At 25.5% G+C, this 15,251-nt stretch overlaps 3 protein-coding genes across 3 annotated transcripts; 2 read left to right on the top strand and 1 right to left on the bottom strand.

Annotated features, from left to right (window-relative positions):
* The first annotated feature begins 270 nt into the window (after window positions 1-270).
* LOC105366323 (alpha-ketoglutarate-dependent dioxygenase alkB homolog 6) lies at window positions 271-1,659 on the top strand. The gene is made up of 5 exons (XM_011504729.1): window positions 271-365; window positions 691-867; window positions 942-1,049; window positions 1,135-1,236; window positions 1,371-1,659. The coding sequence occupies exons 1-5, from the start codon at window positions 315-317 to the stop codon at window positions 1,626-1,628; spliced, it is 696 nt and encodes a 231-aa protein (XP_011503031.1). The 5' UTR covers window positions 271-314; the 3' UTR covers window positions 1,629-1,659.
* A 10-nt stretch (window positions 1,660-1,669) lies between these two features.
* Window positions 1,670-3,019, bottom strand: thoc7 (THO complex subunit 7). The gene is made up of 3 exons (XM_011504728.1): window positions 2,649-3,019; window positions 2,108-2,532; window positions 1,670-1,893 (listed from the first exon to the last, which is right to left on the bottom strand). The coding sequence occupies exons 1-3, from the start codon at window positions 2,656-2,658 to the stop codon at window positions 1,729-1,731; spliced, it is 600 nt and encodes a 199-aa protein (XP_011503030.1). The 5' UTR covers window positions 2,659-3,019; the 3' UTR covers window positions 1,670-1,728.
* A 1,564-nt stretch (window positions 3,020-4,583) lies between these two features.
* LOC105366321 (thioredoxin-related transmembrane protein 1) lies at window positions 4,584-7,916 on the top strand. The gene is made up of 5 exons (XM_011504727.1): window positions 4,584-4,904; window positions 5,751-5,912; window positions 5,983-6,157; window positions 7,203-7,304; window positions 7,558-7,916. Exons 1-5 carry the CDS (start codon window positions 4,762-4,764, stop codon window positions 7,822-7,824), a joined length of 849 nt encoding a protein of 282 aa, XP_011503029.1. The 5' UTR covers window positions 4,584-4,761; the 3' UTR covers window positions 7,825-7,916.
* The last annotated feature ends 7,335 nt before the right edge of the window (window positions 7,917-15,251 follow it).

Here is a 15,251-nt window from a genome sequence, read left to right as displayed (position 1 = left end):
TGATGATTTTTTATATATTATTCGTATTATTTAAATTCGTATAATTATGAAATTTACTTGATAGAATGTTTCATTGGCAAAAAAGAAATTAACAACATTATTAATGCTTTTTTCGAATTCTAAGTATAGGAACTTAAAAGTCACTATTAAACAATCCAAAGTTCAATAACAAAAAATTGCTATTTACTTTAAACAATTAAATCGCATTGATTGTAAAATAAAATATCGATGTACATGTTTTCAATTAAAATTTTATATATCTAACTATTTCTCATGCTAAATATAATTTTTTAATACTAAAATTAGTATATATAATGGAATTGATTAATTACCAAAATTTATTAGCTGAAAGTATAGTTAAAGAGGTAATCACTTATATAAATGTTTAAATAATATTTACAAATATTACATTTCTTAATGGAAGAAAAATATTTATATATATATAAATTGTAAATATTACAAATGATAATTCTAATCATTGATTATGTAAATTATATAAATTCAACATATTATACTCAAATTTATAAGAATTATCAGGTATTTTAAAATCTATATTTATATAAATTAATAAATTAAAATACAAGCGGATAATCTATAATTAAAAATAGTTAATTTAAAAGTATAATTTTTTAATAATAAAGTTATTTGATCACCTTTTTTTAAAATTTGTTAATCTTTTCATAACTTTAGGTTCCATCTTTAATAAATTATATTCCTAATTTTATAACCGAAGAAGAGGAGAAAAATTTAATTCAAGAAATATATAATGCTCCGCTTCCAAAATGGACTCAACTTAGTCATCGTCGTCTTCAAAATTATGGCGGCATACCACACGTTAAAGGGATGATTGCTGAAGAAATTCCTAAAGTTTATGAGTTATTTTAAAAACAATTTGTGCTTAAAATTATATAAAAATATGCTTAATCATATGTTTATTTTAGTGGCTCGAAGCACAGATTGATAAGATAACATTACTAAATATGTTTCATAAAGAGAAAAGACCTAATCATGTATTAATAAATGAGTATTTGTCCGGTCAAGGCATTATGGTAGATTTAAAGTTTTTTTTTCATCAGCTTTCTAAAATTTTAAATTATCAAGAAATTATTAGGAATATATGTTGGTTTTTTATAGGCACATTCCGATGGACCTCTTTTTCATCCAATAGTTACGACAATAAGCTGTGGTTCGCATACACTTTTAGAATTTCATAAAGCCATTGATACGGACAATATTGTAAGAATAATACAATTAAATATTTAAGATATTACACAGTATCGTTGATTCTAAGAATATTTAATTATAAATAATCCTTATTTTATATATTTCACACATGCTAATAAGATATTTTTAAATTGTTTTTATTATAGGAATCACGAAAACATGAATTTAGTTTATTATTAGAACCAAGGAGTTTATTAATTCTACAAGATGATTTATACCACAATTATTTACATTCGATCGAAGAAAGAATTACCGATACAATAACTCAAGCTCGTATAAAAAACTTACATATGTGCTCACAAATTTACAAAGAGTCACAAATTCTAAAACGTTCAACTAGACTATCATTAACAATTCGACACGTTCCTAAAACAAGTAAATTTAAATTAAAGTTTGGAAAGTAATACTATATAAATAAATTTACAAAAAATTCTATCTTAATTATAAATATTATGATTTTATAATTGTCCTATGATTTAATAAGCAGCATTCTATTAAATCAATTTATGTGACAACTTTTGGTGACATATTAACATCTTCTAAACTAACGTCCATTATTTCTTCGTCAGATTCATCTAACATTCCTTGTAAAGAATGAATGGATGATATGAGAACATGGAATTGTTTTCTACGCATTTCCAGTTTCTGCTCTAAATTCTGCGATTTTTCCTAAATATAAAAAAAAATTTTCTTTAAAGAAATGTTAAATATTTATATATAATATTTTGATAGATATTAACTATTAGTAATAAAATAAAATATGATTTATATAGCTCGACCATTTATGATAATAACATTCAATGTAATAACAATTAAAGTCCGATTTATATAATGAATAATAATTCCTAATACTAATTAACTAATTAATTCATTTATTACTTACTTTTAGCGTTCCTAATTCTTTTTGAAGCAATGCAAGTTTAATATCCGTTTCTTGTCTATCCGGTTGTTCGTTAATTACTTTTGCCAAAACGTCGTATTCTATCCTATTCTTTCTAACTTGTTTGGCTTCTTGCAGTTCAATTTTTGTAGTTTCTATATTTTTCTTTGCTTCTTCAATTTCTACATCAATTTCACTGGACAAGTTTTCATAATTCTCCAACTCTTCTTGACTCATATTCGACACTAAACGCGACTTTCTTTGAGCAAATTCACATTGAGATAATTGCGAGAGCATTCGTTCATGTAAAATATGATCGGTCTCTGGGTTATTAACCCATTTTATAAATGACTTTAATAGCACGTTGAGTCTACGATCATCTCCAATGCCATCCCCATCAATTAACAATCTTCGTCGAATTACTTCTTCTAAAAATCAATTACATATAAACAAATAACGTCAATACATTGACGTCGCGGTATTTTCATTCGTTAACATTTCTTTATGCTAACAGTATTTAAATAGAGTCAATTCTAATTCTTACCATCAGACATTTTTAATGCTAACAAGAGATAAAAGTATTTTACTATATACAATACAATTAAATTAGTATATGAGTCTTTAAATATCAACAAACAATATAAATATTGGCTAATTCTGTCTTAAATATTTCCCTTTTAGAATAGTTAGTCCGTCATAACCAAACAAAATCACGCGTACACTTGTTAATGACTTTTATGTATAAAACATTGATTTTAAAATTATAAATCTAAGCGTGATTCTTTTTTGTCGTGGAAAACAATCTTGTTCAACAATGGTTAGGCAGTGCACGAATTTTTCCGCATGCGCACTAAAATTGCAATCTTATTGGCTTTCATGAGGAACTTCGAAATATATTGTACAAGTTTAGCTGAATTACTAAAGCAAATTAATTTACAGTTAAAAATATAATTGCTCATTAAAAATATTATCGATATGGAAGCAAAAAGATAATGGAATATATATACATTGAATAACATAATGATAATTGAAATCAATTATCAACTAATGGACTAATCGAGAAAAAGACTTCAACATGCCTTTTCTAATTTTTTGGATTTATTACAAAACTTCACTATCTATTCTTATCATTATGCATGCCGAGATATATATATATATATATATATATATATATATATATATATAATTTACTACATAAATTTTGCTCGTTTAATTGGATTATTAATATCACCATGATTGAAAAAAGTCTACTGAAAAATTATATGAACATTCGAATGATTAATTGTATTGTGAATGTGCGGCAATAAGTGTCAAACAATTTGTAAATGTTGTAAAATCTGTATGAAAATTAATTAATGCTAATTTTCATTTATATCAAATTGCACTACTAAAACTCATTGATATTATTTGGAATATACAAGAAAAATATATTTGCTGACACACTAAAGTCAATTCTTAGAGCTCAAAGTAAAATAAAAGAATTTTAACTCCCAATTATTATTAGATGCATGGAAAATAATAAACATTAAAGCTTTATTAAAATGTAATATTTATTCTATTGACTGAAATGTCGATCATACCAATAGAAACAGCTAAAGAAATAACAACAACAAAAAAACAAAAAAAAAACAACAAAAAAAAATATGCATATATCATAATTACGATTACAGTAGTCGTGTATCATTTACAAATATGGATTAGATATAAATTTATGGCTTATTAGTTAAGATTTAAGCTCTCAATTAATGACGAATCGATGAAAATATCATTAATTTTACAATGGAACAAATTCAATTTCAATTATTAGTTTTTACCAGCGTCCCTGAAATATTATATTCATTTTAATATTATAATCGATTGTTTAATTTAGACAATTTAATAATTATCTATTTCATTATGAATGTTGCTTTATATTTAAATAATAGCGCGTCAACTACGGACGATGGTGTACATTATCCCTAAGTAAAAAGACTAATATCGAATGCCATTAAATACGATTCTTATGATTGTTTTATTTTCAAAGGCTATAAATACATTTGCACACGCATTACAGTAGGGATTATTGGAAATTGTTTTGAATGTTTTATGAAACATAGGCATTAAAGATTATTGCGAAATGCTGCCTAAGGCCTTTACATCTTTCAAATATTTCCAAAGCTCTTGAATACAAAATAGTTGGGTCTTTCCATCAAACTACACGAATTATTGATAATAATTTGTTATCGATCATTCAACCACGTGTTGTCGAATGTTGCTCAGCCCGAGAGAGTTTGCAAGGTCTCGGAGAGATTGCCGTAAATCTGCGTAAACATCATAATGCCAAAGTTGCGAGTTGGGTAAAAAGTGGCGAGGGCGGGAGGGAGAGAGTGAGAGAGAGAGTGAGAGAGAGAGAGAGTGAGAGAGAGAGAGAGAGAGTGAGAGAGAGAGTGGGAGCGAGCGAGCTAGCGCTAGTGGGAGGGGCGAGGGGGAACAGGAGTCAAACCGAACACGATACCGGCGATTATTGGCTCGAATGTATGTGGTAGGGTTGCCGAGAGAGCGTAGTTAAGTAGTAGTGGCACTCGGTGCATGGTACACATTATCTAGTACCTAGTGCCACCGACTACTGCCTATGCTAAGCGCTTGTACGCTTGCACGCGACTATTTTTGCGTGTAAAATGTCGTGTGCCGCCCGGAGTTTCGTCGTTATTGTTCTTATAACGCTCGTTAAAGCGAGCATTCAGAAGAGAAATGGCTGGGTCGAGAAACTCGATGAGAATAACTGGGATCAAATGCTCGTAGGCGAATGGATGGTGGAATTGTAAGTATTGTAAACACGTTTTCAAATACCTCTGCAACATTCTTATTTTCACATTAATATTAGGTTTTGTGTCATTGAAAAAGTTGATAACCCAATAATTAAGACGTTGATCGACATTTTAATTAACATTTTTTTTGTTTTTTTTTTTTTTGAATGTCTGTGAATTTTTTCTTCAATCTGTCAGCATTAAAAGAAAAAAATTTTAAAAGAATCGACCCTCGAAAGATAGGTTACATGATTGTTGATGTTTATAATATTATGTGTAAAAATCGATATTTTTCAAGATTATGTTAATGATAAATTAAATAAAACTGATATTAGCATTTGGTACTTTTAATTACATTTAGTAATATAATTTGAAATTAATTATATAGCTGTTGAAATATGAATGGAGAGAATTGATCAAAATATTAATTTATTTTAATATCAAATATATTTCCAATTTATTATTAAATTAATTTATTGCTAGGTATGAGACTAATGAGAAATTTGGAATGTAAAAATTATATTACAATTATTTTAGTCCTAGCATACATATTAAAGAAAAGTATTTTAAAGTTCTATTTAATAATTGAATACAAATTGAATACAAATTTGTTTCATTTAATACAAATTTGTCTATCTATAATTTTAGAGAATAATCTATTGATAACATAAAAATATTCTATTTCACATTATCAACAGTTTTTATTCACAATTTCAGTAATTTCAATATCATCATAAATTCAATATTTATACAAATAAAAAATTTATAAAAACATATACTTTTTATGTTCGTATTTTATCATTATAGACTGTGAAATAAGATTATAATTATATTTTAGCGAAGGTATTATTTCATTTTAGTTACGCACCATGGTGTCCGGCATGCAAGGCTCTTGATCCAGTATGGGAAAGTCTTGCTTTTCAGAAAAAACAACTTAATATTAATGTTGGCAAAATCGATGTGACCGATGCTCCTGGACTTAGCGGTCGATTTATGGTTACAGCATTGCCAACAATATATCAGTAAGTTTTTAATCAAAGTTTTTTTTGTGTATACTTAGTCATAATTTCAATACTGTCATTATTTTCATAGTGTAAAAGATGGAGTTTTTCGTCAATACAAAAGTCCAAGGGATAAAAGTTCGCTTGTTGAATTTGTCTCGGAAAAGACATGGTTAAAAGTAGATCCTATCCCAAGTTGGAAAAGCCCGACTTCAATACAAATGACTATCATTAGTCAATTTTTCAGAATGTCTCAAGTATTAAGGGTATGCATATAAAACTGTATTTTCAGAGATATTATTATTAACATCTAAAGGATTTTATTTAATAATTGTATAAAAAGTACTAAAAATATTTATTATCTGTGTGAAGTAATTAAGGCTGGTTAATTTAGAGAGCTCGTTTCTCCTTTAAATAAGTCCAGACAGAACTCTGATTTAAAACATTCTCAAACATTTTTATACAATATAATCGATCCTTTTTCTGTCAATAATTTGTAGCAAATTATTCTTATTATCCATACATTTACATTTTTCTTGAAATAACAATTCTTTCATAGTAAAAATAAACCATGTAATATAATATATTTACAATGATTTTCGAGACCATAATCAATCATTATTTGTCAATTGCTATTCTTGTACAAATAATTATAAGATCGCAAATTTCTTTAAATATCAGTCTTTCCACGTGGAATAAATATTTTTATCACATTAGTGCAGTTCTTGTTTTCATCAGTATCTTAGTCATTTTATCAAATATTTGATTAATACACAGCATATTCTTAACAATGTAGAATATTATATTGCCTACAAGAATGCAAACTCCTTTTTGTCCTTTATATAAAGTTTTTCAATGATTTACAATATTTTATACTAAAAATTCTCTCAATTTAAACATTTTATTCTTACGTCTCAATTCTTTAGCTGGAACAAAAGCATCGTGTATATAGTCAATACAGACTTCTTATTAATATTATCAATAATTAATTATTACAGTTTAATCTTAAAATATAAATATAAATATAAATAGTAATAAAAATTTTCTCTGAATATTTATTTATTTATTTTAGTCTTTGGTAAATATTTAAGTACTCTTGGGATCTATCTTACCAAGATAAAATTCTAATTTAGTACTCAATATTAATATATTTAAGTTTAGGATGTTTAAACAAGGATTCTGTTATCACGAATAGAATTATTATATTAAATAATAATTAATTCAAGTTCTATTTGTTACATTAGATTGAGTATCATTGGTTAAAGAAAATTTATTTATGTAATTAATTTTTTAAATTGATAATATTTACAGGGTATTCATAATAAATTAATGGAAGAATTTGGATTACCAACTTGGGGAAGTTATCTTATTTTTGCTATTGCAACAATAGTATTAGGAGCTGTATTAGGTCTGGTAAGTTGTAATGGTTTATATGCTCATTATTCATCGCTAAAATAAATAACAAAATTAAATTTTATTATTATGCTAAATTTTTACAAATTTCTTAAAAAGAATTATAATTATAAGTATAATTATCAGTATATTATATTAAACAAATTCGTTTTAATTTTATTTTAAAATCCAGTCTAATAAATAATGTGATCCAACAAATATTTATTTCTATACATTATTATCGATATTTTAAATCAAAATTGTTTAATTTCAGTTAATTGTATGCGTTATTGACTTCATCTATCCACCAAAACAACCATCCTACCGAATGAAGAAAAAGCCGAAGGGCGATAGTGGTGGTTTTATGACCGAAAAAATCTCAGGCGATGACGAATTAGTGAACGATGTTAAGGATGATCTTGTTGATGAAGAAGGAAGTGAATTGGAAGAAAAATCAGAAAATGATAAGACAGATAAGGAGAATCAATCCCTGCCTAATAGTCCTAATATTCGTAAGCGTAGATCGCGAAAAGCAGATTAGTCAAATTATTAACTACTTCAATTACGCCTAAACATCATCAACGTGCGTGGAATTTATTTGTATTTTGTATTTTTCCTCATAATTTAATGGAATTTTTTATTTTTTTTTTTTTTTATTTTTTATTATTATATATTTAACTTACGTATGTTTTTAACAAAGAAAAACATGCATTTAATATAAAAGCTTTTTAAAATTATAATTAATTTTTATTTTATTCAAATAATTAACATATTTCTAATATATCAAGTATAAAATATTTTGTGTATAAAGTAATCATGAATTATAAATTAAGTGAACAATACTGTTAGTCATTCATACAAAAACTATGTACAAAAAATTTAAAAAATTACTATATTCCTAATAATAAATTTTAAATATAATTAAGTAAAACGTAAATAAAAAATTTGTAATATGCTCAACAATGGTAAAGAAAAATATAATGTTTTAGTATAGTTTTAAATTTGCAAATAAAAGTATATATTATAAAGATATCTTACATATAGGTAATTCTACAGAAATTAAAATTCTTTTAGATAGAAAATTGTTGGAAATAATTATAAATATAATGTAATTTTTTTATAGCCACTTATAGATATATATTATATCACTTTGTGTATATGTATAAGTAATATTCCATGTCAATGTCAATTATTTTTTAATGGTGCTAATTTTTAAACAATAGTTCTAATTCCTAATACATCTAATTATTTTCAATTTATTTTGTAATTCAAGCTTAAACAAATATTAACGTCAATTATTTATTATTACATTTTGATTAATTAAAATTGAAAACATTGTGTTATCTTATAAATTTATTATTTTTCAAATTATTTATTACGACATTAATTAATTTTTAAATTATTAAAATGTTAGATAGTCATAAAAAATTTGGTAAACAACAATGACTAACCTTGAATCCTAACTAAATATCGTCAAATTTGTATATTAATTTGAATTTAAATATATATTTTAATTACAAATAAGAATTTGTGTAGTGTTTATAATTTATTAAGTCAATCTCTGTGTATGTAATTAAAGAGGGATCATAAAATATGCCTATGTGTGTATATGAGTATATTTAATTTAAAATCGTGATATAATATTTATATAACTTTATCTTCATTCAATTGTAATTTCAGACTAATTGAAAATATAGAATCCTTCTACATTTATGGTAGTATTGGTACTAGAAATCAATAAAATTTTTGTAAGTAATTATCAGAATTATTAAATGCAACTTTTCTTATTAAGCAAACTAATTCAGATTATAATGACAATATTTTATTTATATATGTTCATTGAAAAAATATCAAATGTTATAAAAGCACATATAGTCGAGTTGTAAAAATGCTTACAAATAGAAATTGAAGATTTTTTTAAATTACTTAAAAATTCTTAGACTCTGCAATAGTAATTTGTATATCAATTTGTTTATGATGATGAATATATATTATGAATGCATTACAATTTTCGGCAATATATATTGATAAAATTCTATAATATTTTTTCATTAACTAACCATTATCATTAATATATATTCATCAATAAAAACTATAAATTTTCATGCTTCTATTAATATTTCTGTAATTTCAGTTTCTTAGAAATAAATGTATTTAATTATAGAAATTTCAAAAATATAATACCTATATTACCAAATATAGATAATAATTAAAGATAAAGTAAATTTCTACCGTTTTATTGAAAATGTAAAGACATTTGAATACAATTATAAAATTATATTTTTGTTTAATGTCCTTTAACGTCATCTTTTTACATTGCTTTTTAGTATATTATTATTAATTTTTTGCGTTTAACGATACCAGAAATACCTGATTTCCTTGCGTTTACATTTGTAATTTTTATCTGATATATCATATGTACGTACTTATTAATACGGTACAACTCCTTACAGTTTATCCGAAATTGCCTTTATCATTAATGACAAAGATCAACAGAACATATTTATTTTTTATCCTCCTTTAAGGAGTTAAGCAAATAAAAAATTACTTAGACAATTGAAGGGAGGTAAATGCGTTTGTATTTCACTAAGGAATTATACAATCTTTAAAAGCCGAAATATTGTTTGCTTCTAGATATATAAAATAGTAATCAACGGCAGATGTATATGTATTATTGGTTGTTATATCTTAGCAGTATTGTTGATAGATTGAGTTGAGTGATAGTTGATAAAACTTCATCATTCTATCCATGCTAATGTAAATTACAATTGAATAAAAATTTTGATTATTTATTTATTTAGATTTAGATCATTGTCAGAAGTATTTCAAGAGTGTATGAAGTATTGGCGTTTAGGCGGTTGCAATGATTGGATTACAATTGCGTAAAAGAGATGGGTAATTCGTTAACCAGCGCATTTACCTTGGTCAGAGATGTCGAAAAATTTCTATGGATGGAGTTAACCCAGTTATTGTAAATATTTCTGATAAAGTGTTAATAGTAATATTAATAACTTGAATATTACCTACGAATTAATTATCTGTCCAAATTTATCACTTGGATTACTGTAATGTTACAACATTCTGAAAAGTTGCTATCTTTGCTTAAGAAAAGCTTTATAATATTAAAAAGGAAATAAGAATTTTGTACTTTGTAGTTGATTTTTTTTATTAATTTTGATTATTTATAATCAACTCGTTGTTAAGCAAATATAAATCATATAAATCAAATATCCAACGTATTAATTGCAGCATAAGTATATTTTATGTTATTTAATATACAATACAAATTAAATAATATTCGATTATTATGTTACGATAAAAATATAATTTTTAAAATGATAAAATATTTCATTGACTCGCGTGTATGAAAATTTTAACAAATCAGATCTTATGAGACATTGGGGAAGTGTAAATAACATTTCAAAAGTACACCTACTTTCTTGTTGAACATCCTATTAACATGAAATGTGAATTTGTTTATTTTTAAGAGTAAAATTATTCAAAAATATTATATTATTATAATATTTTTTTATATGTTATATTATTAAAAACTGTAAAGTCAAAGAACTTTCGAGGGTCGATTTATAAATATTTATTATAAATTACATTTTCAGATTGATTAAAAACGAGTAAATAAAACTTATAAATAAATTAAAACACGAATAAATGTATTTCTAGTAAAATAAATAATGACGATTTCACAATTTTATTAGAAATTAAGGTTTTGAAAAAATTACTTTATACATTAAAATTTACAATCCAAATACAATTATACTTTGTATAATTGTACTTTTGCGAGATTACTATAATTAATTCAAAATACACTTTAAGTTTCCATAAAACAACAAATTACATTGACATTCATCGTTGTACGAAATTGTAAACAAATATATCAATTATTTTATAAATTAGAGACAAATTTTTTAATAGCTATTACACCATATAATGGTGTATACTTACGCAATAATAGACATTGCGATCGGGTAATTAAAATGAATGGATAATTTTAATAAATCAAAATAATTTTAGATCGGTAGAGAAGTTAACTATTAGCAAGTTTTGCTTTCTGGACTAATTTTAAGTTAAACATTTATTTATTAACTATTTTATTACATAATTATTAACAATTAGTTGATAGGAATGATGGGTTAGTTTTTGTGATTAAATATAAAAAATTTAAAATTCACATTTAAATATTATATTTATTGTCTTTTTCAAAATTGTGAAATAAGCATTTAATTCGGCAATTATTATTCCAAGTGTTTTCTAAAATAAAAAATATAATGTAATTTTTTTTATAGCTACTTATAGATATATATTTATATGACTTTGTGTATAGGTAAAAGTAATATTCCATGTCGATGTCAATTATTTTTTAATGGTCTTAATTTTTAAACAATAGTTCTAATTTCAAATTCATCTAATTATTTTCCAATTTATTTTACAATTCAAACTTAAATAAAGATGAACCTCAATTATTACACTTGAATTAATTAAAATTGAAAACATTGAGTTATAAATTTATTATTTCTAAAAATATTTATTATGAAATTAACTGATTTTAAATTATTAAAATGTCGGACAGTCGTAAAAAATTTGGTAAACAACAGTGATTAATCTCGAATCGTAACTATATTTTAATTACAAATATGAATGTATATAGTGTTTATAATTTATTAAGTCAATCTCTGTGTATGTAATTAAACAGGAATCATAAAATATACATATGTGCATATATATAAGTGTAATTAATTAAAATCGCCATATAATATCTATATAATTTTATCTTCATCCAATTGAAATTTCAGACTAATTAAAAATATTGATTCCTTTTACATTTTACATAGCACATATACGAATGCATGCAAATATATTATATGAATATACATTGTAAATGATTTACAATTTTTAGTAATAAATATATTCATTTGTAAAAGAATTTCTCATAACCATTTGTATGATCATTTGTCACGGCTGAGACAAATTAGAAACAAATGTTAGTGATACGAATTGGTCATTTATTTTTACGATTAAATATAAGAAATTTAACATTTACATTAAATATTACGTTTACTAGATTTTTGAGAATTTTACGTTAACATTAGGTAATCAGACAATTATTATAAGTGTTTCTTCTAAGTATATATTTATATTTATAATGTTTTTATTACAATACTATAATTATATTCAATATTATGTATTTTCGCTTATATTTTCTCTATATCATATTAGAATTGTATTGAGTTCTACACCAATGATGTGCCCCATGAAAAATAATTAATTTTTATTTATAACAATTTATATTTTTGGATTGTTTATTTAATTAATATTGCCGATGTAACGTATACCGATTGTTTGTATAAAAAAGACTATTTTTTATTTAATATAAATTAGTCTACCTTTTTAAGCAATATTAATAAAATTAAGATAATTCGATGATTTTGAAAAATCGAGAAAAAGTATTAATATTTACAATAATAATAGTTGAAGCGAACTGGTTATTAAAAGTAAAAAATATATATACGTATTGTGATTGTTCATAATGATATGATATTTTAGTATATAAATTATTAAAAATAATTTATGCCTCATATTACATCGATGATTAGAAAATTTGTTATTGTTTTGTACACATAAAATATGTTTTATATTAATATTTGTAGTATAGATATATACTGGAATAGAAGACGGTATATAATTTTGTTCATTAATAAGTAAATTTCAATAATTTTCGAAAAATATTTTATATTTTTTCTTTATAAGAGAGTGCAGTCATGAAATTTTGATCTGTTAATGCTTTGTAATAAAAAGTAAAAACTTAGTTTCCCAAGAAATTTATAATATGCCGTGGTGGATTAAGAAAAATTTTCATTATAAAAATCTTTAGGAAAAAATTTTTAGGCTTAATTGCCTAGTTAATAATGTAAAGCGGTATAAAAATGATTTTATCGAAAAGTCATGTGGGTATTATTGAAGATTTTGAAAATATAACTGAGACACTAAACTTCTGTTTAGTTTATTATGTATCGATGTTTTATTAAATGGTTAGAAAGATCAGATAATAAAATTAAGGACATTAATTTTGCTAGAGTAGCAGCGTTATCTTTAAAACATAGGTTTTATGCATATTTACAATAAAACATTGAATAATAATACATGAAATTATTATATTATTGAAAATTGTTGAAATCTCATGTATTAAAAAAAGAAAAAGAGAAAGAAAAAAATATAATAGCGTTGGATTTCGTTAATACTTTCTGTTAATTTTTTGTTATTTCGAATTCGTTGCTTTTTTAAAAGTTTCATGTAATTCTGAATTAGATATGGTTTATAATGTCAATCAAAGGCGTTTATTAAAGAAAATGTAGATTAAAAATATTTGTAACGACATATATTAAAATTATAATTTATTATAAAATATATGTAAAAATTCATTAAAGAAAATATATATACTTAAAACTGTTATGGTCTCCTTAATTTAAGAAGATCGTTAATTCTCTCAGGAGAGTACATGACCATTTAAATCTTTTATTTTCATTATCCCTCATTATGATTAACTTACACTTGATAATATTACGTAGTCATATAATGTACATATTTCAAATAAATTTACATTTACGTCATGCATGATTTGCCCATTTATATAAAAGACTTATAATTTTAGGTATGAGTTATTAAACATAAGTTTCCTTGTATAATGAGATATTTATTTTAATTACCTGATTACAATGAAAGCAGTTATAATTTTATATATATCATTAAAAGCCTGTTCGAAGCAGACTGTCTAATAAAAGTGGATGATTTCATTCATGCGCATTTTCATCATCGCGACGATCATCTCGCGGACCCCGCGAGTTGCTTATCTACATTATATGTTCCGTGGTTACATATATTGTACGACAACGTAACACACGTGTTAGGTCGTCTCTTTCTTTCTCACACTCGCAATATCAGTCCTCATCGGTCTCATCTATTCTTTCTCCCTCTCTCCGAGAGTTCGCACTTCGCGAGTGAGAGACGAGAGTCCAGTCTTGAAAGTTACTCCAACAGCAGTGGTAGTGCGTTTATTTAACGAGGACGGGGACGTAGTAGTTTCTTATTTTTGTTACCATCGAAAATTTTTCGTCCCTCCGCTTAAATCCTCGACACGTAAGATTACCATACAAATTTTTGCACACAACTTGCGTAAAAATATTTCAATAAGAAAGCGCAAATTGATTGTGAGATAGTAGAGGAGGAGAGAGTAAGGTATGACTTGATATCGAGTAGAAACGGAATGAGCTGGCGAAATTGTTATATAGGCCTATTGTTTTCTTTCTCTTTCTAAATTTCTATTCCTCCGCTATACATGCATTTCAAGTTATTAATATTATTATCATTACTATTATCTTTACTATTATTATTATTATTATTATTATTATTATTATTATTATTATTGTGAAAGAGTACTCGGTTGACCAAAGTGCGCGCGTGGCTCTTATCTCAGTTCTTATATGTGTGTGGTGTGGGTGAGTGAAACGTTCTTCGACGGATAATGAATTCCTCCATAACCTCGTCTCGGTCTATCTCTCACTCTCTCTCTCTCTCTCTCTCTCTCTTTCTCTATCTCTCACTCTCTCTCTCTCTTTCTCTATCTCTCACTCTCTCTCTCTCTTTCTCTATCTCTCACTCTCTCTCTCTCTTTCTCTATCTCTCACTCTCTCTCTCTCTTTCTCTATCTCTCACTCTCTCTCTCTCTTTCTCTATCTCTCACTCTCTCTCTCTCTTTCTCTATCTCTCACTCTCTCTCTCTTTCTCTTTCTCTCTCTCTCTCTCACTCTCTGTGTCTTTCCCCCTCTAACCCTCCCGCTACTCGCACACCATCCTTTCCTCCTCCTCCACCGCCGTCGCCGCCGCCGCCACCGCTACCGCCACCGCCACCGCCACCGCCACCACCACCCCCACCACCACCACCACCACCACCACCAC

Source organism: Ceratosolen solmsi, unplaced genomic scaffold (genome assembly GCF_000503995.2).
Source record: "Ceratosolen solmsi marchali unplaced genomic scaffold, CerSol_1.0 scaffold70, whole genome shotgun sequence".
NCBI classification, from domain to species: domain Eukaryota; kingdom Metazoa; phylum Arthropoda; class Insecta; order Hymenoptera; family Agaonidae; genus Ceratosolen; species Ceratosolen solmsi.
This window is presented reverse-complemented; position numbering and strand designations above follow the sequence as displayed.

What these genes read in the sequence shown, in the direction of transcription:
- LOC105366321 (XM_011504727.1), top strand. Translation starts at nt 4,762, where the DNA reads ATGTCGTGTGCCGCCCGGAGTTTCGTCGTTATTGTTCTTATAACGCTC. An exon ending in GAATGTCTCAAGTATTAAGG is followed by an intron (nt 6,158 to 7,202) that starts GTATGCATATAA and finishes TAATATTTACAG; the next exon opens with GGTATTCATAATAAATTAAT. An exon ending in TAGGAGCTGTATTAGGTCTG is followed by an intron (nt 7,305 to 7,557) that starts GTAAGTTGTAAT and finishes GTTTAATTTCAG; the next exon opens with TTAATTGTATGCGTTATTGA.
- LOC105366323 (XM_011504729.1), top strand. Translation starts at nt 315, where the DNA reads ATGGAATTGATTAATTACCAAAATTTATTAGCTGAAAGTATAGTTAAA. An exon ending in CTGAAAGTATAGTTAAAGAG is followed by an intron (nt 366 to 690) that starts GTAATCACTTAT and finishes TCATAACTTTAG; the next exon opens with GTTCCATCTTTAATAAATTA. An exon ending in TTGCTGAAGAAATTCCTAAA is followed by an intron (nt 868 to 941) that starts GTTTATGAGTTA and finishes TGTTTATTTTAG; the next exon opens with TGGCTCGAAGCACAGATTGA.
- thoc7 (XM_011504728.1), bottom strand. An exon ending in AAGAATTAGGAACGCTAAAA is followed by an intron (nt 1,894 to 2,107) that starts GTAAGTAATAAA and finishes TTTTATATTTAG; the next exon opens with GAAAAATCGCAGAATTTAGA.